This window comes from Anser cygnoides, chromosome 4 (genome assembly GCF_040182565.1).
Source record: "Anser cygnoides isolate HZ-2024a breed goose chromosome 4, Taihu_goose_T2T_genome, whole genome shotgun sequence".
Taxonomy (NCBI): domain Eukaryota; kingdom Metazoa; phylum Chordata; class Aves; order Anseriformes; family Anatidae; genus Anser; species Anser cygnoides.
In genome coordinates this window covers 48,261,243-48,286,109 of record NC_089876.1, presented here as the reverse complement: position 1 = coordinate 48,286,109, position 24,867 = coordinate 48,261,243, and the positions used below count along the sequence as shown (strand labels likewise).

General features: G+C 42.1%; 2 protein-coding genes across 2 annotated transcripts in view; both read right to left on the bottom strand.

Annotated features, from left to right (window-relative positions):
* Positions 1-5,233: 5,233 nt before the first annotated feature.
* On the bottom strand, positions 5,234-8,053 carry LRAT (lecithin retinol acyltransferase). The gene is made up of 2 exons (XM_048071823.2): positions 7,397-8,053; positions 5,234-7,286 (listed from the first exon to the last, which is right to left on the bottom strand). The coding sequence occupies exons 1-2, from the start codon at positions 7,946-7,948 to the stop codon at positions 7,134-7,136; spliced, it is 705 nt and encodes a 234-aa protein (XP_047927780.2). The 5' UTR covers positions 7,949-8,053; the 3' UTR covers positions 5,234-7,133.
* A 3,166-nt stretch (positions 8,054-11,219) lies between these two features.
* The window catches only part of LOC106032270 (uncharacterized), a 61,932-nt gene continuing 48,284 nt past the window's right edge, over positions 11,220-24,867 (bottom strand). Inside the window, exons 17-20 of the mRNA XM_048071822.2 lie at positions 24,519-24,602; positions 22,876-22,999; positions 14,366-14,456; positions 11,220-13,263 (exon numbers count right to left, since the gene is read on the bottom strand). Of these exons, the coding sequence (XP_047927779.2) occupies positions 13,189-13,263; positions 14,366-14,456; positions 22,876-22,999; positions 24,519-24,602 (374 nt within the window). The 3' untranslated portion in view covers positions 11,220-13,188. The remainder of the gene's footprint in view (positions 13,264-14,365; positions 14,457-22,875; positions 23,000-24,518; positions 24,603-24,867) is intronic.

Below are 24,867 nucleotides of genomic sequence, written 5' to 3'. Positions count from 1 at the left end.
TAGAAAGTTATTGAGGGAAAGTAATTTCTATAACTGGTTTGGGTGGATATTTTCAGCCTGCTTGTAAAAAACTCTTTACAAGTCATAAAAACCTCATTATAATTTTGAAATGCATTTCATGACTATGTATCAGGTCTACTGCCTGTATAATTTTCAATACTTTTACAGTTTGGGAGTTACTGGAATTGCTCAAAGATATCAGAAATAGAAATGCTCCATTCCTCACTGGAATTTCAGTTTGTTGGCCAAGCAGAAATACTGCTTTCTCCAGGCAAGTTTTTGAAAGGCATTTCTAGTCTAACCCTGGTCTGCAAATGATCAAATTATACAAATAACTATTTAGAATGACAATTGAGTTGTTCTTACGGTGTGACCAAAGCAGTCTGCTAGCCAACAGAAGTTGGGAGTAAAACCTAAAGGAAAATAAAGTGTCACACCTTTTCCATGCATTTGTCAGTGCTCAATGGCTGATGCGCTCGATGAGGAGAGGTTACTTTTACCTCTGTTTGTCCAGGTCATGTCCTAATCTATTACACACCTTGATTTCCAGAGGAGCTTCCCAAGCTTTGTTGAAGACTAAGGAAGGGGACACAGCAATGTGACTGTGTCGTGGGCTACATCTTCAAGTATACTTTAGGCCTTACACACCTTCCAGTCTGGGATGATTCTCAGCCCTGAGTAATGCATTCAGTCTTCTCCTCCAAAACTTGGAAGAGTTAGATACCTCAGGAAGGACTCCTCAGAAACTGGCTGAGCTACAGCCTGTGGAAAGTAACTCATGAATAACATGAGGTTTGGCATGGAACTGAGAGTCTGGGGCATATTTGCATGAATCAGAGCTTAAGCTCATACTTCAGGCGAGCTGGTATGACTACAAAACAGGACAGGATCACGAGAGGGTATCTGTTCAGGTTCCACAAGCAACAGAGATGCAATAGCATGATGTCAAACCAAATAGCCTTCTTCCCCTAAGGCTAGATGCAGTTGTGTGTTTTCCACAGCTATAACGCTTCAGATTCTGGAGGCCACCATGCCATCATTGGCTCCGGGCTACTTCTACTGTGCATGAACACATTGCTTAGAATGACTCTGAATGCATGTGGTTGAAACCAGGAGCCTCCCTGCTTCTGAGCATTTCCTTGGAGCTAAGTACAGTCTTGTTCACAAATGGAAATAGCAAAAGTTACTGTGTTTAACACCTAACCCTAACTCCCTAAATCTTTCAACCAGGGGTGTGGGAGACCTCTCGTTACCTTTACGCACACATCTCTCCATTTTCGAGTAGAATTAATTACTAATTTCTTTCCTACTATGTGGCAGTAATAGACCCACTCTTCCCTGTGCTTCTGTGTAGTGCTACGTGGAAGTGTGCAGGTATTCTCAACAAAACTGCAAGAACACAGGTGCAAGTCTGAGTCTGGCATAAGACTATGCAGAACATTAGCTTTGTACAGAATATTGTAGCTTGACAAGTTTAGTAGAGCATAACCTTTAATTTGCTGGTATTCTTAATTATATAAAGTAGTATATCTCCTTAGCCTCACAGAAAACTCAGGTTTCACAAGCAACAAGGTTGCCTTCTGGTAAGGACCCAGGTATTTCATTTGTTTGGTATGTCCAATGCAAGAAACTCACAACCTTATGGAAATATTAACCAAGTCTTGCAGCTGGCAAGAAGACAGGAAGATGATTGTTGTCTCAGTTACAGACATAGGAAAGAATTTAAAAAATAAAATGAGCAAGAGAAAAAAAACTAAAGGCAATAGTTAGTTACAGCAGGTATCTGAACACTTTACCAAAAAGTCCTGCTACACCAAAGCAGCAAACCTGTGATCTAACCTGATAGCTCTTCCTTATTTCTACGTGAAAGCTCACATTGTGTCAAAGTAGGAAAACATCCCAAACTTAGCATTTCTACTTCCTGACTAAGCCTAGGTACCTGGTTCCCACTCAGAACCTCACTGGGGCCCACGGACCATGAGGACCAACAGCCCTCTTGGGGGTGCCAAACACACAGAGCCGCAACAGAACCCGCTCCAACTCTGAGGGATCAGGGAGCCATTTTGTCCTTCAAACTCGGAGCCACAGGTGCTGCCCAACCTGATAAAAGTACTTCAATCATCAGCTGTCCTAATCATAAGATAAAATTAGGAAAGGTGAAGGGTAGCCACCTCACAGTTTTATCCAAAGTTTGGTGATTCTCCTGGAGGCAGACTGAGAAGGTCCTAGGACCAGGCTTCCCATGTCCCCAGAAATGCTGTAGACATCACATTTTTGCACACCTAAGAAAATTGTAATGCTATTTCCAATCAAATGCTGCTCCATGAAGGAATTCAAGGTTTTTGGTAACAAATGGGCAAAGCCAGGTCTACTTTAAAATTCTGGCAAGGTTAATCAATGAAAGGAGGTCATAGAACAGGTTTGTCTATTCGTGTGGTGGTCGTTCATACTACTTGGCTGTTTGCATGATCCCAGATGCAGCCCACAGTAAGTAGTGCTCTCTTGGAGCTCGCCTTGGGACAGCACAGGCCGGGGGAGAGCTTCCAAGAGCTGTGAGAGGCGCAGCCACGCTGTGCTGGTGAGGGTGTTGCTATATAGGCATGAGTCACAGCGAGCCACCACTGTGTCAAAAGATGGACTCTAGCCCATTTTATTGAGCAGTTTAGATTACAGCCTGTGGCATTTATGGTGCAATTCTCGATTTAAACAGCTTAATTTGCCTTTCCTTAGTCTCAGCCCTAACACAACCCCATTTCAGGCCCCCTAAGCTCCAGCTGGGGACAGGAGAGCAGACACATTGTGCCCATCATGCCTAACCAAGCAGCGTCTCAGTCTTCACAGGCACACACAGCCCTCACTGACTGGTCCTCCAGCATGCTTAATATGCCCTGACTTTGCAAGTAAAAGAAAACCTACATTACCTACTACCCCCACTTTCACTGCCTTAACACCTAAAGCTGGGTGCCCAGTCTGAATGTGATGCAGTTGTAGGGGACTGGGCAGCTGATTTGATCAAAATCACACTATCGCAGAGCAGACAGTGATTCTTTTCCAGTTCACAGATATGCTATAAAGAAGAGGTAGCAAGTAAAACATGGGCACAGGGCTTGATAAAGTACTCTAATAAATGGGGAAACAAACAAACAAACAAACAATCTACAAAGCACCTCACAAAAAGATTTCTAACCTGTGAGACAGAAGCTGCTATAAGTGTAAAACCGCCAGTTCTGTCCCAGACAGAGCTGCTGTGCTGCAGTCAGTGTAACTGTGATTTAAGTATCCTAAAGATTGCCCCACTTCCTCCCCTTCACCCTCTGTGCACTCAGGACCGTACCCTAAGCGTTCCCTTGACTTCAGAAGTGAAGCTATGGCATGATACACAGACAAGAATTGAGTTTTAAGAAAATATACCAAAAAACAGCCCTCAAATACTTTGTGATATATTCCTACGGTAGAGGAGATGGTTTATTTTATAGTGCAGTATCCTGAAAGCTTTCTGTAACGCTTACCAGAAAGTGCAATGCACTCCAGCAAAGAGCCAGCCATAGCATCTTCCCTTCAGAGCAGGAAGCCTGTTCTCGGCAATTAAGTGCTTAGCGAGATCAGTCCTGAGCAATTACAAAGCCCACATCACAAATGGCTTTGAGTGTCACCTGAGAGCTTTTCAATTTCAATGGTAAAAGGAGATGCTAGCTAATGACCGTCTAACACAGTTCTGGATATTTCAGTGGTGTGAGACACTTTATTTAATGTGAGAACATGCAATAAATACGTAGAGATCACAGCTCTAATGTTTCTTGTAGATGCAGCTTGCTTTCTAAAACCTGTCTGGATGATGTCAAGTCACACAGGTTTAATTCCCTCCCCCCCAGCAAGTATTGCTATGATTTTGTTTTTATTAAAAGCCTCAATGGTATTTCGATGTAGCACTCTCCTTCAGCACAGGAGGACCCAAAGGTGAAATCAAGCAGCAGATGACTGCTGTGCTCACCCACAAAATGAGTAATCATTTACGCTCTGAGCTAAAATAAACACAAACAGAAAGCTCAGTGTTCTAATGGCTTTCTCCATTTAGCAACTTTGTTTTTTTCTTTTAAACACACGTTTTGTAAAAACATTTCGAGCCTTATGAATGCCCATTTTATTTTTGTTTTCTTTGGAAAGCCCGAAGTGAAACATCTATCCTTTTCACTCCATGTCTTGCATTTCCCAGTGGCACTGGGGTGATGGTTACACTCCCCCGTTACACATCCAGGCTTAACCACACAACTTTTCAAAACAGCCCCACCACTAGAAGACCTGCAGCTCCAGATTTACACTTCCCATCACCACCACTTACAGTCACCAATGAACAATGCTGCTCTTAAATGCACACAATTTTAAGCAGCGGAGCTGCTCCACAGTTTTCCGTGGTTTTCTTTTATAAGTAGCTCCTTCATTTCAATGGCATGATAGCTTGAGCTCAAGCCTGAAATGCAATGCTCCACCTAGGGCAAGTGCTTATTTTTACTCAAGTAATTACAGAAAAAAGTTGACATTGACATTTACCAAAATATTTCAGAGCACATACACCACCCGCTGAGCTGAACATGAGAATTCATGCCTGCTAGTCGTTTTTCCCCTCAGACTATGACTGATTTGACTTATGCCTGACTTTCACAAAATTTCCAGATCTCTTCTAGAATTACTATTGATAGGAAAAGCTCCTTACCACGCAGCTGAACTTCTATGCCTTTGCCCATGCTATTACTGGTCTCTGATGAATAGACCCAGCAGGATAGCCTAGACTATTTCATAGTATTTCATAAGCTTCTTAAAACTTTTTGCTTTGAAGGAAAGTTCTCTACTAATGCTTCTGTAAGTCCACAAGGAGCTGGCTTCATTTCTTTTGTAGAGACCCCTATGAAAATCCCAGTTTAGTCCCGAAGATTAATCCGAATGCTTCCTGCTCAACACCATCAGCAAAACTGTTCCTAGAGCAGGAATATTTCTCTGCCTTCCAACAATCCCACTTACAATCTGGTTACTGGTCATGACCCCGCTGTTTATTGTATAAGTGAATCATAAGAATTATTGGAATTCTTATAAATCCCAGCTAAATAAAGGGGAAAATAAAAGCCCACCTGTAATCAGACACCGTGTAACTGCATGTTAATGGACTGTTCACTGCCCTTCTGGGATATGTAAGAGAAATTCTACAGCATTATACGCCATATCAAGAGACCATTAGACATTTTCAAATGAATAAATTCTATTTATATAATTACAGTAGTGACTACAGTTCATACCTTATGCACAGCAAGTAAAAAAAACACCTTGGAATTTAACGTAAATATTACTAATGCATACATTATGAAAAAGCAATTCATGTAGATTTAAAAAAAAAAAAAAAACACCTCAACTTTAAAAAGGTTACCAGCCATGGTTATGTGGAGCATTACAATCTTTGAAAGCAGAACAGAAGCTGTTTACAAGGACCCAACAGTAATTGATATCCAACTGCTTTGGAGCTGGGCTGCAGACTGATCGTGTCCTGAAAGCTAGGCTGAAATCCCCTCTCAGTTGATGACTGCAGCAATAATGCTGTTGTTTCCTATGAGACTGGAATTTCACCCCGGTCTTTACATTCTTTGTCGGTTATAGCAGAGGAGCCAGAAGAAGAAAGACGATTAGAGAGCGGCCAAGGAGACTCTCAGTTCAAGAACCCAATCTTCAAACAGCTGTAGGTCTAGGGGAGGGAGAAGGGGGGTTATAATATAGCTAAACAGAGTCTTACTGTAAAAATGGGAAAAAGTGGCAATTTTGGTAGCAGAGCTGATCAGGATACTGAACACGGCTGAGAAAGAAGTGAATCTGAGCTTGAGTCCTTGCTGAAGACACCGTAGTATTTGCCTTTGACTAGAAAAGAAGGTGAGCATAGTGCATGAATGTGTAATCGCATGTATAGCAAGCCATTCCAGGAGCTGAACAATTTCTCTGCATACATTAAGACATTGCTGAAGAAAAATGACAACAAAACAGTATTTTTTTTAGCACTGAAACAATTAGATGAACTTGATTTCAAATCCAGCTTTACACATTCTTGATAAAAAGGCATAAACACTGGAGATTTTTAGCACCGACTGCTGGCTTACAACTTACTTGCAACAGACAAGTATAAAAATATGCCTTCTTTCACAAAGAGGCATCGTGTTTTAAGGCAATATCCAAAACAATACAGTGACCACAGGAACTGCACCAACGCCTGATGCTTTACAGCACCCATGTAGTTCCAATTGCTATGGGAAAGTAGGAACTAGATGGGCATTCATATTTGTTTTCCTCCTCCTCCCAGACACATGCCCTGGAAGACTGGAAATCTCTGATATTTATATGACACTAGCTTTCAAAAAGCAAACTGTTTTCCTCCCGTACCACTGAGAACCCCTCTGTAGCCATACCAACCACTCCCAGCAGCAGAATGCTGAGGTATTGCAGGCTTTCCTTGAAAGTTGTTCGATACGTAGCAAGTGTTTATGCAATCAATACAAATGAGAGATTTGTGAGCACTTCCTAGAAGGGAACTCAGAGGACCGCAGCCAGATGCACTACTGCAGCACAGAGCACCCAGGCGAGGGGTGCTTTTGGTATCAGAGAGAGGCAGTTTATCTATTTGTACCTCCCCTAAAGGATATTTTAAAAAAGACAGTAACTTTTGAATATTAAGCATATCTGTCAAAGGCAAGTAAGAGGCAAGTAGTTTGTTCTCAACATCCATCGCTTTGTGGCACTGCATTGTCCATTTTATCAATAGCTGAGGCACCCAGGTATGCAGCTAAGAAATTAAAGTACATGAAGGATATCAGCAGAATCAATTATGGCTACAGGCAAGGAGCAGAATTGCATCACACCCCTACTTTTTAGTGATTTTAAGGGTGCATGAGAATGTACCAACTGAGATTTTCAGGAAATCTATTACTCGGCTTACACAGTAAGCTATGCCTTGCGTGCTGTATGCCAGACACAGCGGTCCTGGAAAACAGCACACGAGGTTAAGAAACGTTACACAACGCCAGTGAGTAATTTGTGCTTTTATAAATACAGTAGTGTACATCCTATATACAGGCACCGTGCGCGGGCCCTCGGGAAGGCTGTCAGCCTGCCATCCACAGCAAGAAGGTAATGAGGATGGTGGGCAGCGTGGTAGAGGGCGCCAGGCCCAGGCAGACCACCGCCGCCAAGCCCACCAGCACTGAGGCGAGCACGCTCCTCTGGTCGCGGATGATCATCTTCACGGTCTCGCAGAACTGCAAAAAAGCACGCAGACAAACGCAGGGCGGCAGGGTTAGAGGGGCAGGAGGCAACACCAGACGGGCTTCTCCCCGCTACGCCCCCCGGTTCCCTGTCGCCCCCCTACCTTGTCGGTCTGCAGGCTGACCGGGGCGCCGTAGCGGCAGTAGGTGACGAAGTGCTCGCAGTTGTTCCAGAGCAGGCTGTAGGCCGTGGCTCCCACCAGCTTCTCGGCGCGGCGGGCGGCCTCCTCGCTGCCCAGCAGGCGGTCCTTGAAGAGCCGGTCCATGTGGTTGACCAGGATGCTGCCGCCGTAGGCGAAGTCCTCCACCGTGTCCACGCGGATGCTGGCCGTCTTGGTGACGACGCCCAGGATGAGGCGCTTGTTGGTCACCACCCGCTGGATCTGCCGCCGGTCGTCGGTGAGGGCGGGCAGGATGTCGGGCATCAGGTGAGCCACGCGGTTCTCGCCCAGGTAGATGCCGAAGTGGACGAAGAGGGTGCGCGGCACCTCCAGCAGGTCGCCCCGCTGCAAGCACCCGGCGGCCGGCGGCGGCGGCGGTGCCGGCGGCGGCGGCTCCCCCCGGTCGGTGTCGGCGGCGGGCAGCGGCCGGAGGTGTGCGAGGAGCAGCAGCTTCTCCAGCAGCAGCGCAGCCGCCTGCGGCACCGCCTTCTTCATGGCCGGCCGGCCGCGGGACACCTCGGCGCCGCCGAGAGGGCCCCGCCACCCGGCCCCGCTTTTCTAGGCTGCCGGGCGGGGCGGGGCGGCCACCGGGACCAGCCCACCGGGCCAGCGGCGAGCGGAGAGAGGCGAGCGGGGAGAGACCGCCCCGCCAGGCCGCAGGGCGGCGGGTGGCCCCGGGGAAGCAGCCTCCGTGGATCTGAGGGGTAAATCCTGGCAAGAAACCCGCAGAGGAGCCGCTCTCTGCGGCCACAGCCCCCCTGGCCCCGACAACCCGCTGGGGCTGAAGGTGCGGCTTTCCCCATCCCGCTGCCTTCCAGCAGGTTGGCTGTGGCTGCTGCAGTGCCCCGTGTAATATCATTGAACCAGGAGCAACACTGCTGTCTAATACCATCCCACCTCACCGGAGACAAACCCATTTCACACAGCAATTTGCTTTTTGCTCCCCACTCGCTTTCTGTGATCCACTTTCACTGTGGCTTAAGGCCAAGACACTGCCTGTAAGGCCTTCGAGCAGTAGGACTCCTTTGATCACTCCAGCAAAAAAAAAAAAAAAAAAAAAGTTTCAACATCCCTTCCCTTTTCCCTAGGAAACAGCCCCAGCACAAATAAAAGGCAGAGGGGACAGGCAGGACCCAGCAGGTGAGAGCCTCCTACCACCTGAGCCAAGGCCCAGGGAGGATCCTGGGGACAAGAACGATGTGGCTTATCATTGACCCAGGGCGATTTTTCCACCACTCCCCAGTAAAGAAAATATGTCATGGGTGTGGGTTACCCCGCTGCTCATCAACAGGAAACGAGAGCACTGGTATCACCCTCCCCCTTGCCTCTTGCTCCCAGCAGAAAGAGCAGCTTCCTGGGAAACACAAGGTTATTCTCTGCTTGGTTCAGCTGCAACAAGAGGTCCACAGTAACCTTGTTTAGCCACTGGTAAAAAGTGCTGCGGCTCTGGCCTGTAATCAATGGGATCAGGCATTTGGGATTTCCTCTGGAGAGTCTCAGCCAAATTTTTATGCAACAGAGGCTTAGCTCTCTTTCAAGCCCCCTACTGCATCCCACACCACTCACAAAGGAGGAAATACCTTGTAGATGTGGTTCATGGTGGTGGTAGGAACCCTGTGGATTAGCCACCAGCCACACAGCTACTTAAAATCTTTTAAAATCCAGATATTTAAACATATTTGGAAGGTCTGAGGCTTTTGCTCATGCCTCCAAGTAAATAAAAACAGGCACAGTTTTTTCTTTGCATTTCAGTTCATTTTTAAGGTTTTGGAGAAAAAGAAGAAATTAAAAGCCTGTCCTACACAACAGAAGGGAGAGGAATTCAGCTGAACTCCCTGACAGAAACAGCTATTTCCTAACTGGATCTTTTACTTGGAGGCATCCTTTGTTTGCTTTCTTAACATTAGTGAGCTTTAATCCCCAAAATCACCAGGGTCCATTTCAAGTAAATCCAGAGAGGAAGCCAGGATGAAACCGAAGAAGAGGAATCACAATGAGGAGGAGACTTGAAGTCTTACTGCATGGGAGGGTTTCAAAGAAATAAGGTGATACATGTGACATTTCTTCAGTGATAATTTCCTCATACCCAAAGCACTAATGAGCTTTGTCTCTCTCTGCCCCCCAAACTGCTCACCTTCAGGTTCAGAAACCCCCATGCAATGAGCACTAAAGGCACCACACAGCCGACAGATCTGTGAAACAGCTTCACTCCTCCAGCTAAACACACACACAGTGGCAGCAAGCGAACGCCATCCCAATAATGCTTCATCACTACCTTGAAACTGTCTGAGCATGCAAAACACTTAGTACAAACTCATTTCTGAATTACGCTTAATACAATAACGAACTCATTTCTGAATTAAACCATTCAGAATATTGAAAGGAAAACCTACACGCCATTTTCTGTAGTCAAATTCCAAGGGTTGCAACACCTCTTTCAAATGGCCACCATGCAAAACAAAATTTAAATGTATACTTACCATTATTTTTTTACTCTGCTCAAAGGTTAAAAAAAAAAAAAGCAACATATTTTAGTGTAAGAATCGTTTCATTGGAGATGGCTAAATTGAAAACATACTTTTTGTCTCAAACTGGGACTCCAGTGGCTGACTTCTTTCCCATCCTCTTGGATCGCTTTTGTGCTGTAACTTTTGTACCTTCAATAGACAGATTAAATTGCCCCAAAGCTGGCAAAATCATTTGAAGTGTTAAATATAACACAGCAAACAAAGTACTTGTTTGGATTGTTAGCTGCTACAGAACAATTTCATGATAGACCCCATGATTTATTCTTGAGATTTACATAAGAGACAGTAATGAAGATTTGGGAGTTGAAAAAAATGCTGCCTTTGTTTTGTATTGCATTTGAGCAGCAGCACAACAAATTCCCAGGTAAGAGGTGTGAGCCAGCTTCCATTACACTAAAAACTTAGTACATCAGAAGGATCCTTGTTTTTAGAATTGTAGTCATTATTTCCATCCTGCCCTCACAGGTAACATAACAGGGAAAAAGCAGGAAAGAAAGGCAATTGGAAGGGTAAGTACTTGCTTATAAGAGGAACAGCCCTGGTTTAACAAGCAAGCGAAATGCATTTGTTAACTGATTGAAGTTAAGCCAATGCTGGCTGCATGCACGCTCACCTTCCAGTACAATTTGTTTTAATCAAACTTTGTTTTCAATTGCTCAGCTTCTACTGTAGATTAACAAGCAAATGCAGCTTTAACAAGCTTTCAGGTCAGCTGGGATTGCTGGAACAAGTACAGGATCATGAATTCAGAACATACTAAGGAGGATAAAAACTTTGGATAGGGATTTCTGGAGGATATGTTCTGCAAGAAAAGTATCTGAAAGGCAATGCCACTTGATTTAAGCTGGTGCACTGAAAGAAATAATGGACAGAAAACATGTTTGTGAAGGATGGTTTCACAGCATCCAAAAGGGCAATTCCACAGATAAAAAACCCCTTTGTATTCCCATATCCAATCCACTTGAACACCGTACAGTTCTTTTAAACAATTTACAGACTCTATTGTAGAGCTGTAAATGACCAACCCTCTACAACATCATATTGCTCTTTTCAGTTTTTGTATTTAACAAAGACCAGGGACAGAAGAGAGAAAATCTGAAGGAAGAAGGGAACCAACAAGGCAAAGCATGAAATTGCAAGTAAGTGAAACAACCCCCAAACAGAACATTAAGAACCTCTGAACTAAGTAGCACTGTCTTCCAGGAGAAGAAACAACTTAAATGACTTGAACAAATTAATACTTATAAATGTATACTTTAATTCTAAAACAGTTGCATACACATTTACAGAGTCACGTAAGCAGCATATACAGTAAACTACATATATTTATTGTAGCCTTTTTATCCTTGTAGGTTTGCTATTGAGGTCTATCACTTTTTTTTTTTAATTTCCTCTCAATACCTTTGTATGTTTTGCTAAACTAACAGGCTTCCAAATTATTAACAAGTTTTCTGAATGAACAATGAATGTAAACATGATAAAAACAGCACAGCCTTTTCCCTTTAAAATTATAAAGTTGGATACTTTTCTGCAACTGACTCATTTCGTGACAAATAGACTGAACCATGCTGAATACACAGGTAGAACTTACAAGTGGCTAAGAGAGTAACATGTTTAGATGGATAAAGCTTTCACTTATACCTTCAAGTCTAATGAACAAAACCACAGAAAAAAGTGGGAACAATTCCTTGTGCAGTCCTCATTAAAATCAAAAGGCAAGGAAATTAATAATAATAGCACAGACTGAGATTTAGTAAAGTTGAAGAGAGTTTTGGTTTACAAAATACTTTTCATATTTTTTCCATATTATTAGTAACACCTCATTGTCAGCACTAAACAAGTAATACAGTCTCCCCAAAATAAAGGGGAAGATTAACTTCTGAATAAAATATGTCTGAACATACAGAGTAATATTCATATGGCTTCTGTGGAGGAAATACACACAGCTATTGGGAGAGAATGTGCATCCTGATATTGTCATAGGCAGCATGACAAGAATCTTAAGAGTTTCTGCTTATGTAAGTGAAACAGTCTAGGAGTATCCTAGTTTGAACATGGTAGTAATATTTTGCTGCTAGGGAGAAGGCTGGATGCAAAAAAGGAAATGCAGAGGTGGTAACTGTCAGTCAGAACAGAAACAAGAGTGCACTTCATTCCTTCACAGCAGGAGACAAACGTTTCTGTGGAAGGCTTGCGGACCATTCTGTGGGAAAGCCAATGCAAATGACAGCCAAATAGACTTAATCCAGACAGGACTCTGGTACGCAAAATGAACACTTAGCAGGCCTGAAAGAAAACAAGGCACACCTGCACTGCCTGGTCCCCCCTTCTCCCTGCTAGGACTGCCTCATCACAAGAGAGAGTGAGCAGATAGCGTAGCTCACACCATTCTCCTGTCTGCATTTTCCAATTGATTCCCTTGCCAAGAATCGCAATTTGTTACTGGTTAGTGCTTTTTAACTGATGGATTCATTAGTAAGATGTTGGAAATTACAGTAAAGTAATCTCATTAATTGGACAAAGTGCTGGCAGTTCAGTGAATCACCAGCAAAGGTCAGTATTTACTATCGGTCACTATGAAATGGTAACGATTACATTTCTTTACTGCCCTATACTGCCCTTGTGCTTAGGGACATGGTTTAGTGGGTGATATCGGTGGTAGGGGGACAGTTGGACCAGGTGATCTTGGAGGTCTTTTCCAACCTTAGTGGTTCTGTGATTCTATAGGGAAAGCTGTTCTCCAGTGCTAACTTCTTAGTGACGCACATCAGGTTACCTAACTTCGCTCTATGCGCAGGTCAAATACAGTTGACAGGAGTTCAACTATATTGGTCCATTTAGTTTTTAAATAAAGATTTAGAGAAGGAAAAGAGATGAACGGAACAGGAGGCAATTTTCATCATGGAACAAAGATTATCTTGTCTCATAATTAAATGTTGCAATTTGTTTAATTCTATTTTACAGGAAATAAATTAATTCTTCATCCAATGTATTATCTAGACAGGAAATGTTATCAGTCACAGACAAAGCTATTAGTCTGCTATTACTCAAAAGAGTTGCTAATCTGTGCCATTTAAGCTAAGCCTCAGAGAGAACTGTCACTGATTTCCCCTCTGTGGCTTTTATAAGTCTGACTTAAGAAGCCAGTTCTTCTTTATAACATTTTGTATACTACTCAGTGTTAAAAATATATGTATCAAACACCTGTTATTCTATCAGTGATTTTAAATCAGGAACATTTTTAATCTGGAAATCCAGCAGCATCTGCCCAAGTGCTTTGCCCTGTAAGAAAAAAAACAACCAACACTTCATCATTCTATTTAAATATATAACCTCTGTAAATCAAAACAGTTTAATATGGGATTTTTTTTTTCATATCAGTGTAAGAGTCCTTTCATCAGTGTAAGAATTCAGCATGTTTTACATGTTTAATGTGTATTTACCTCTACATACCTTTATAGAGATTTTGGGTGAGTTTTTAATCGAGACTTGAATTATATATTCACTCAAATTATACTTTTTCCATATGCTACATTTACCTTTTCATTTAATTACATAAATTCACAAGTGAGGCAAACAAGAAATACTACACAGTTAAGTCTTCCAGCATTTAATCCTTAAGATTGAATAGTTCCTTCAATTTGTTACCTACTGCTAAAATCAATTTATTGATTATTATTCAACTCTGCTATGCAATTCATACCTAGCATCACCTCACTTTGTGAACAAACCTATTGACTACCCTGAGATTATTTGTACACTTGAGCATTTCTCAGCCTGTGGTGGTAGAACTGCGCTTTACTGTAGCTATAGGACTGCCATGTTAAGAGATCTCATCATCAGGTTTAGATGTTTCAAATATTTAATATTCAAAATTTACATTTACAAAAAAATAATTTTATATTCGCATAATGTGGTCAACACAAAAGATCTCCTATGCATGTATTTTTCTCTTTCAGATTTATATTAATAATAATTTAACTATATTAGTCATGGTTTAAGCTAGAGGAGTCAGTACACAGTTCCTGTGTGTACTAGGAAAAACATTATCACAACTGTGCAGTAAGTTGATATTCTCCAAAACAGCCTTTAAAAAAGCTTATTTACCTGGTACATCTAAAACCACAGGTAAGGACAAACTATTAATAGAATCTTCAGATCGGTTATCTTGTACATATCTTTTTCACCAGATATTCTAAATCATCTCTCTACTTCACTATGCTGTTTTAAAACCTTAAAACAATGAAGTAGATAATGTATACTAATAGGAAATGAATAGGAACTAAAGAGTCAAAAACAAGAGCTTACTGTTCCAGCTCATAAAGCTGGAAGAGACTGTGGGATACCTAGTCACAAAAGATAAGTGCATTAAATCAATACATGCCTGTGGGTCACTTCTCAGGGATGCTATGCCACCACCACCAAGGGAATTCTTCAGAACAAAATTTAATCCATGGATTCCTGGCAACTCGTACCTGTAAAATAAAGTTTACTTTTTTTTTCTCTTTTCTCTCCGGGAGATTTTGGAGGAAAACACACACACAAAAAAAACCTGAACGGCACACGAAGCAAAAGATAACATGCAAAAATTTGGATGCTCATGGTAGCATCCTCACTGATGACTCAAGTCTAAAAGTTAACTGATGGTTAACCCATGGCTTTCCCTGACTTCTTGTTCCTCACCCTTACCCCAAATCAACTGTATTTAACAGGTTTAAAAGAGGATCCCTCCTCCTCCTCCATACAGAAAGCTCCATAGGCAAGAGGTTCAAATCCAGTGTGAGTTAACAAAATAGACAGAAGTATTTTTAATATTTCCTACTTCCTATACTAAAAAATACAATCATGTTGTTCCCAGAACTCACTTTTGCTGACGTCTGCCCGCTGATTTGGAAGTCATGCTCTCCATTACTGAGAAATAACCATGAGTCACTAACTCAAACTCTTACAACTAATCATAGAGGATTTTATAACAAATAACAAGTAAAGCTACACTTCAACACTCTACTGGAGCCATGTGCTTTGTTAAGATAATATTATCTTATTTTAGTGTGACAGACCATTTTTCTGTTCCACTGCCTGCCTCTGTAAGCATTTTTCCATCCTTGCGTTTGGCTAGTGCAGCTCCAATTCAGAAACTTTTGTACAAGTTTGTCAAATGGCTTTGTGGTTTCCTAACAAAGCTATTTCAAATTCCATAAATAGGTCTATATCGTATTTCCATTTTCCTATACCTTCATAGTTTTTCAGTGTTTTGTCTTCTTCCCTGTACTCTTCCAGTGCTTCTTGGTTTTTGCTTTCCTGCAATATTTTATTTATCTAAGGACTTGATGGCTTTCCTTTTTTCCCCCTTAGTAAAAGATTTCATCAGAACATCGGCAAGATATGAGTAACTGAAAAAGACCTTGTCCAACTCTTACTATGGCTCTGAATGTTTTGACTGCTACGGTTTAAATCATATTTCCTCCAACGCTGCCTGTATTTCTTTAGTCATCTATCTGATCTTCCTCCGTTTGCAACAGATTCTTCAAAATCTGTCCTCCAAAAGAGATGTAATTTCTTGAAGTACTATTGTACAGCTGATTCTGTCATTCTGAGGTTTTTCTCCAATCCCTTTTTAGCACTGTGAAAATTACAGCTGTTGGTGATACTCACTGCTCAGCATGCCCTTGTGTCCTTGGGAGATGACCTAAACCTTTCGTGGAAGCAAATGTGGTCAACCTATGATTCTGTTGAACAGCCTGGCAAACACTTCATTCTCGTTATGCTCTTGCAAGCACCAATCAGTATGTCTGCACCCAACTCCCAGGAAATGATTTGTCATTATTCATTCTACTCTTTCATTCTTCTTTATTATTAACATTATTAGCTGTTATTAGCAAGAAATTTGCTGCTCTCATTCTGTTAATCTGCCTTTAAATCTGGTTGCCAGGCAACATTATCATGCTTAAAAGGCATATTCACTGGGAAAGCAGGATTTTATTTTTTAAAATTATTTTATATTTTTAATCCAACAGTGCTCTACCAGACAACAGGAATATGAAAAATAAAGCAATTTCAACAATAAGTCATCTATGGAACTGATTAAATTTAATAATATAATCAACCACCAGATCAGATAACCTTGCAAATTTTTCAATTAAAAAACCCTATGCAAATTACAAATGACGATATGCTATGAGAACTAGAGGTCTACCAAAACACTAGACTGTAAATTTTACTCTGAAAAACCTACAAAGAAACAACCATCATAATAGTCTTAAGCAGCAACAGTACACCAATCACGTTGCCATGCATTTACCCAACATCATTAAACAATTTAAGTTAAACTGAGTGAGATCTAAAAGAAAAGCTTTTGATTGAATTGCACAATTACATAATGTTTAAGAGCTGCTTTTTAAAAGCACAGAAAACAAACTTTTCAAAGAATAAGGCTGTGACAGAAACCAATAATATAATGAAAGTTCACTGTTGTAGCTAAACTCCTATGCTTATGCTCAATGGGGGGGGACTGCTTAACTACTTCCCTTAAAGTGCTGTCCATACTTATTCAAAGAAGTTATGTTTCCCTGTAAATTTCCTGTTAAAAATACACAGAAATTATGTTATAAAAATTGTTTATTGCATTTATATTGATAAAAAGACATCATTCTTCCTGTAAGAGAAAAGCAGAAGCTGAATACATAAAAAAGATGTTTGCACATGAAATATACTGTAGAGAGCTACATGAGGTTTTTTTCCCCCCATATAACAAATACGCATACAAAAAAATCAATTAATTTAAAAGCATCCGTACCCACAAAAAAGTAGTTTTGTTTTTCAGCTCCTAGTAAAAATATCCCATAAAAAGGAATCAGCTGTCATATTGTTTTTCTGAGCACTGGAATGTTCTCAAAAGATAGAGAAGATAACCATACTTTAGAGAGAGAAGACAAAACCAGCAAGTTCTCCCACGATAAATGGGCAATCCTTCTTAAACTACTGACCTGAGACCAGAAATGAAAAGTTTCTTATTCTGTTTCTTCAAAAATCCTCAAAAAGAACTGTATATCTGCGAGAAGTTTTAATAGAGATACAATCCTATATAATGGAAATATATAACTGCAGAACTGAGGATGAAAGCTGTAGCAGGCAGGCTACGACTTGGTTGCCATCACGGAGACGTGGTGGGACCGCTCCCACGACTGGAGTGCTGCAATGCCTGGCTATCGGCTCTTCAGGAGGGACAGGCAGCACAGAGGGGGTGGTGGCGTGGCTCTCTACATTAGAGAATCTTTTGATGTTGTGGAACTCCAGGCTGGGAATGATAAGGTTGAATCCCTGTGGGTTAGGATCCGCGGGAAGGCCGGCAAGGCTAGCTTCCTGGTCGGGGTCTGTTATAGACCGCCGAACCAGGATGAGGAGACGGATGAGGAGTTTTATAGGCAACTGACAGAAGTTGCAAAATCGTCGGCGCTTGTCCTCGTGGGGGACTTCAACTTCCCAGACATATCCTGGAAACACAACACGGCACAGAGAAAGCAGTCTAGGAGGTTTCTGGAGAGCGTGGGAGATAGCTTCCTGACGCAGCTGGTCAGTGAACCTACCAGGGGTGGTGCCCCGCTAGACCTTCTCTTCACAAACAGAGAAGGACTGGTGGGAGATGTGGTGGTCGGAAACTGTCTTGGGCAGAGTGACCACGAAATGGTAGAGTTCTCTATTCTTGGCAAGGCCAGGAAGGGGACCAGTAAAACTGCTGTATTGGACTTCCGGAGGGCTGACTTTGAGCTGCTCAGGACGCTGGTTGGCCGAGTCCCTTGGGAGGCGGTTCTGAAGGGCAGAGGAGTCCAGGAAGGCTGGGCGCTCCTCAAGAAGGAAATCGTGATGGCACAGGAGCGGTCCGTCCCCACGTGCCCAACGACGAGCCGGCGTGGAGGAAGACCGGCCTGGCTCAACAGAGAGTTGCGGCTTGTGCTTAGCAGAAAAAAGAGGGTTTATAATCTTTGGAAAAAAGGGCAGGCCACTGAGGAGGACTACAAGGATGTAGCGAGGCTGTGCAGGGAGAAAATTAGAAAGGCCAAAGCTCATCTGGAGCTCAACCTGGCTACTGCCGTTAAAGACAACAAAAAATCCTTTTACAAATATATCAACGTGAAACGGAGGACTAAGGAGAATCTCCATCCTTTACTGGATGCGAGGGGAAACCTAGTTACTAAGGATGAGGAAAAGGCTGAGGTGCTTAATGCCGCCTTTGCCTCAGTCTTTAGCGGCAATACCGGTTGTTCTCTGGATACCCAGTGCCTTGAGCTGGTGGAAGGGGATGGGGAGCAGGATGTGGCCTTCGCTATCCATGAGGAAATGGTTGGCGACCTGCTACGGAGCTTGGATGTGCGCAAGTCGATGGGGCCGGATGGGATGCACCCGAGGGTACTGAAAGAACTGGCGGAGGAGCTGGCCGAGCCGCTTTCCATCATTTATCGGCAGTCCTGGCTATCGGGGGAGGTCCCAGTTGACTGGCAGCTAGCCAATGTGACGCCCATCTATAAGAAGGGCCGCAGGGCAGACCCGGGGAACTATAGGCCTGTCAGTTTGACCTCAGTGCCAGGAAAGCTCATGGAGCAGATTATCTTGAGGGTCATCACGCGGCACTTGCAGGGCTAGCAGGCGATCAGGCCCAGTCAGCATGGGTTTATGAAAGGCAGGTCCTGCTTGACGAACCTGATCTCCTTCTATGACCAAGTGACGCGCTTGGTGGATGAGGGAAAGGCTGTGGATGTAGTTTACCTTGACCTCAGTAAGGCTTTTGACACAGTTCCCCACAACATTCTCCTCAAGAAACTGGCTGCTCGGGGCTTGGACTGGCGTACGCTTCGCTGGGTTAGAAACTGGCTGGATAGCCAGTTCCAGAGAGTTGTGGTGAATGGAGTCAAATCTGGTTGGAGGCCGGTCACTAGTGGTGTCCCCCAGGGCTCGGTACTGGGGCCGGTCCTCTTCAATATCTTTATCGATGATCTGGATGAGGGCGTCCAGTGCACCCTCAGTAAGTTTGCAGATGACACCAAGCTAAGTGCATGTGTCGATCTGCTCGAGGGCAGGAAGGCTCTGCAGGAGGATCTGGATAGGCTGGAGCGATGGGCTGAGGTCAACTGTATGAAGTTCAACAAGGCCAAGTGCCGGGTCCTGCACCTGGGGCGCAACAACCCCAAGCAGAGCTACAGGCTGGGAGATGAGTGGCTGGAAAGCTGCCTGGCCGAGAGGGACCTGGGAGTATTGGTTGATAGTCGGCTGAATATGAGCCAGCAGTGTGCCCAGGTGGCCAAGAAGGCCAACAGCATCCTGGCCTGCATAAGAAGCAGTGTGGCCAGCAGGTCTAGGGAAGTGATTGTGCCCCTGTACTCGGCTCTGGTGAGGCCGCACCTCGAGTACTGTGTTCAGTTTTGGGCCCCTCGCTACAGGAAGGACATGGAGGTGCTCGAGCGAATCCAGAGAAGGGCGACCAAGCTGGTGAGGGGTCTGGAGAACAAGTCTTACGAGGAGCGGCTGAGGGAGCTGGGCTTGTTCAGCCTGGAGAAGAGGAGGCTTGGGGCAACCTTATCGCTCTCTACAGTTACCTTAAAGGAGGCTGTAAAGAGGTGGGGGTTGGTCTGTTCTCCTACGTGCCTGGTGACAGGACGAGGGGGAATGGGCGAAAGTTGCGACAGGGGAGTTTTAGGTTGGATGTTAGGAAGGACTTCTTTACCGAAAGGGTTATTAAGCATTGGAACGGGCTGCCCAGGGAGGTGGTGGAGTCACCACCCCTGGAGGTCTTTAAAAGACGTTTAGATGTAGAGCTTAGCGATATGGTTTAGTGGAGTACTTAGTGTTAGGTCGGAGGTTGGACTCGATGATCTTGAGGTCTCTTCCAACCTAGAAGTCTGTGATACTGTCTATAATTCTAGTGCTGTTAAGAGATGAAAGTTATCAATATGGCAAATGATATATAATAAGCTAGTCAAGTTTTATCTATTGAACTCTGCCTTTTCCAATCATATTCACTCTCTAGTACTTCTTTAGAATGACCACCTCTCCATTTATAAAGACTCGTATATGCAACACCACACATATAACCTAGTCTTAGAGAGAGGGCAAAATGCCTAAAGAAAAGTCTTTCACATGCATGAAAAAAGTCTTTCACATGATCTTGTGGATGCCCTGCACCTTACTGTAGCATTGATGTTATTTTTAAAGGCAGTACCTGTCAGAAGACTTGTATGTGCATATACAGAATTCAAGACTGACATCCTTTTCTAAACTTAGAGCCAATTTCTGTCTGCATACAACTCTCCGTTCCTTAGCTTCACTTAGATTAGTCTAAGTTTTCATGTTGAGCTTGCACATCACTGCTATGCACCAGAAAAACCCTGATTAACTGTTGTACATCTCAACAGTTACTCTCCATGGGTTGAGGGGGAAGGCAATTGCATAGACTTGTCTTTATCCCTGAATGATTATCTTTTGTTACCTTGTTACCTGAAAACTTGGAAGCTTCCAAGTTTTCAGTGATCTCTATCAAAAATAATCCCCTCTTTTACTCTGGTTTGGTATATCTACTTAAATAGCCTTAAGGAAAAAGAATGAAAGGCAACTGGCTAACAATCTCTGCTCTATACTGAGGCAGAACTGTGGTTGGTATGTTTTTAACATCAAAAATAATACATTTTTATACCACTCACATTTGAAATGAAGGCAAATGAAAGAATAGGATAGCCCTTTTTATTACAGTAAAAACTAAAAATAAATAATTCAAAAGCATCTACAGAGTCTGAAGCACGTGAGCATAATCATTATAATTCTAAACTTTTTCACAGAAGAATCTATTCTCCTCCCCACCCCAAGTAGTTTTTCAATTCACTCACAGAGCTCCATTATCACATCATTAAAGGAAGCCAAAACCAGGAACAGATAATCTAATTAATCAAAATTAATTGGCTTTACCCAGACAAAGCATATTTCAACTTTTATTTATGAACATAAACAGCATTAAGGAACCATAATGAATCAATTTCTATATGTATAATTAGGAGGCCTGACTTTTTTTCCCCTTTCTCCACTCATTTCAGAGGAAATTCAATTCTTTCTTGATATTAGAATTCATTAGATTCATAGATTTGTTAGCACTTATGAAACAGCGGCGAGATCTGCATTGATCTGCTTATCAAGAGAAAGAACAGCACAACTCACAAAGCAAGAGTTAAAATAGTTCCACATTCTGAGCTTTGAGATGCACCCTTCTGACTCAAGCTCTCTGAATAAGCAAAAAGACAATAGTTTCCCAGCACCCACAGAAATACATGATTTTGGCAGAATGTCCATTGTTGCAGAATAATTGACTTTATATCAAAACAGGTTTTAGAAGACTGAAGTTTGTTGCAATATCGAAGTTCTTGTTGGTTTTTAATGAGACACTGAAGTTTAAAACCTGTTGACTGCTTTGCTGGACATATACGGATGAGCACTACTACCTCATTCTACAAGAACAGTATGTTTCACTTGCCAGGCCCCAGGAAAGATCTGAGCATCATCCCTTGGTAGCATTAAAACAAAAATGTTATGTATGCTGTCTACTGGCAGAGGACTAGGATGCATTCTCTTTCATACTTTAAGAAATTAGCTGTGTTTTTTGCTTAAAATTCTGGTTTGGTGTATGTGGCAAAAAAGCAGGTGATAGCAAGATACTTAAAGGAGTATTTTCCCTAAAGTAAATGAATTTCTTAAATTGTTTTGCAGAGACAGTGATAGAATAAGGCATGTTTTTGATGGAAGATCAGGTAAGCTGGGGCTCCAGTCTACACTGGTTGCATGCATATTTTTCAGATGGTATTTTAGAGATTTCAAATTCCCAGGTCTGCAGTGTCTCCGAAGCTTGGGAAGCTTCCTTTACTAAGGCTCCTGCAGTCTCCAAATGGTTCAGAAACATTTGAAAAATACATTTCTCAAAAGGATAGTGTAAGTGATTTCTGTTTGGTAGATACATTTTGTATAGGAACAGAACAAAAATATAACCCTAACACTAACACTAATTCTGAGAACTGAAATGTGCCCTCGATGCTAAGGAAGCTAACTATATTCTTGGCTGTATTAGGTCAAGCATTGCCAGCAGGTCAAGGGAAGTAATCCTTCCCCTCTACTGAGCACTGGTGAGAATACATCTGCAGTACTGTCCAGTTCTGGGACCCCTCACTACAAAAAGATCTCTAGGCATACTGGAAAGAGTCCAGCAGAGTCATACCAAGATGATTAAGGGACTGGAGCATCTCTCCCATGAGGAGAGGCTGAGAGAGTTAAAACCGTTCAGCCTGGGGGAAAAGGAGGCTCATCAATCTTGTCAATGTGTACCTGAAGGGTACCTGAAGAGAAGATGCAATGAGGATGGAGCCAGGCTCTTTTCAATGGTGCCCAGTGCCAGGACGAGTGGCAACACACACAAAATAGAAGAGAATACGTTCCATCCAGGAAGCACTTCTGTACTGTGCAGGTGACAGAACACTGTGGAGTCTCTTCCTTGGAGATTGTCAAAATCTGTCTGGGCATGGTCCTGGGCAACCTGCTCTGCGTGTCCCTCCTTGAGCAGGGTGTTTGGACCAGACAACCTCCAGAGGTTTTTTACCTCTTAACCAGTCCGCAATTCTGTGAAATGCCTTCACTGAACTGATTTACTCCCTTTGTCCAGCTTCAAGACGGAACCGAATTCATACATTCATTTTATTTTCCCATGACTACCCCTCAGGTTGTTATTCAAAAAATATAAAGGAAGACACACTTTAAAAAATGTTAAATATACACAGGTTTACAAAACTTAAGTTAATATACTTTAAAATAATTTCTGATACCATCATGTATCTATTTTACAACTGAACTGCGCAGCTAGCTACTCACCTTGTTACTAGTTCTTCTTCGGGTTTTTCTCGCTCTAAAAGGTGTTGGAAGTAGTTCTCCAAGGCTTGAGCAGTTAAAGTTTTCTTTAGGTATGGATAGTAGAGGGGATGCCGTGCTATGACACCTGTTAGGTATAATTAGCATTAGTTAGAATATGAGCTATTGAAACCAAATTGTAGTTATCCTTTCAAAACTGACTTGAAGTCATCCTCTCAACTGAAACTGTACATATGGATCCTCTTTAATGATCTCCTGAATAAAGTAGCATGACAGCTTTCCCTCTGTCAGCAGAGAGTTTGTGAGGAGCATGACATGGAAGAAGGCTCCTAGACTACATGATATTAACCATTATTTTTCTGGATGCAAGTGGTCCCTGCCACTGGAAAACACCTGAAGAAAAATCAACAAGATACCAATGAACAACCCACATGCAGTTCTCTTCCCCTAAATGGCTTGCGTGATTTAGAAAAGTAATTGCAATTAACCATAACAAGGCATAATCTGATCAGCTGGGAGCATGGTGACTGAAGCTTTGGTTCTTGACCCACTACTGATTAAGTGTAAGAAATTACAATTAAGTTTTTATTGCTGTAAGTATGCTTTGATAAGCTTCGGATAACTGTATGTTGAAGCCAAGGTTCCACAGCGTGATCAGGAAAGCAGATTTGCGTCACAGATCTTTTTATCTGAGAACTTCAACATTAATTTCATCTCATAGGTCAAGTTTGCTGTTGTTCCTTAATAAAGGATTAGTTTCTTTACATCTGGGGAAGTCTATTAGCAATGTACTCATCGTTTATGATTCGCAAATGATATACTGCAATAATGGTCAACTACAAATTGAACAAAAAACAAAAAAAAAAATCCTTCGTTCTTCAGCCAAAAAAGGTTTCAAAAACAAGGACAAGAGAACTGTATTCCTTCAATATAAATGAACAAACTATCAGTTTTTAGCATGACAGCTGATAGCAAATCAAATCCCAAACGCACCTTTTAATTCATACTGAGCTTTGAACACCACACGCTCTCATCTTCCAACAAGTAAGAGAGCCAATTGTTGCATGCAGAAGTAAGGAATAGAAGGAATTATTAAACAATGCAAGAAGCACCACAATCACATGTAAAGACTTCACACTGAAATACACCATTTGGATTAACAATTTAATTAAAAACATTCTCTTACATGTAAGAACAACTTTGGTATTTCCTAACATTATTGATGTTTTAGCCATACGCATGTTATAAAATTCACATGTGGAGATGATATACACGTTCAGACAACCAAGAAATTACATTACATAACATATACAGGAAGTAGCAGCAACTAACATGTAAAGGAAACCTTAAAAAGAAGGCTTCTCCTAACTTTGGGATGCTTGATCTTTGCAACCCTAAATGAAGCTTTGAGGTATGATAAAGATATTATTTAATACCCCAGATTTCAAACAGTTGCTGAACATAGACCTACAGATATTTCATCAGTAAAATCCTTGTTTTATATGGATTACATTTTCTTTGAGCACTGAGGTAATAAAATAATCAAGTTATGTAAGAGATTTCTCAAAAATTAAGAAGAGCACTTGATGCCTAACTCTTATTTGAAAGTCTTACATCACTTTAGAAAGAAAGATAAAGAAAAATACCTATGTTTGCAGAGTTTCCTTTGTCTCCACTTCTAGTATAGGCAAGATCTTCTAAGCGATAAGTATGAGGACCACTTGGCAGATCTATACAATATAAAAGAAATAATGCATCTTAATGATAGCTACAAATAACGGTACATTTTGAAGTAATTGCCTTTAAAGTGTACACGTTCTGCATTGTTTGTAGTACTTTCTTGAAAAAAAAATTCAAAGCTTCCTTCCCACTGGAACACCTACAGGACAAGTTGTGAAGCCAGCGCAAAATTCACAAAAATTGATCATTTTTAACCTTTCTTCTAGATCTCTTTTACCTTTATACAGCTGAATACTGTGTCACGAATCCCAACTT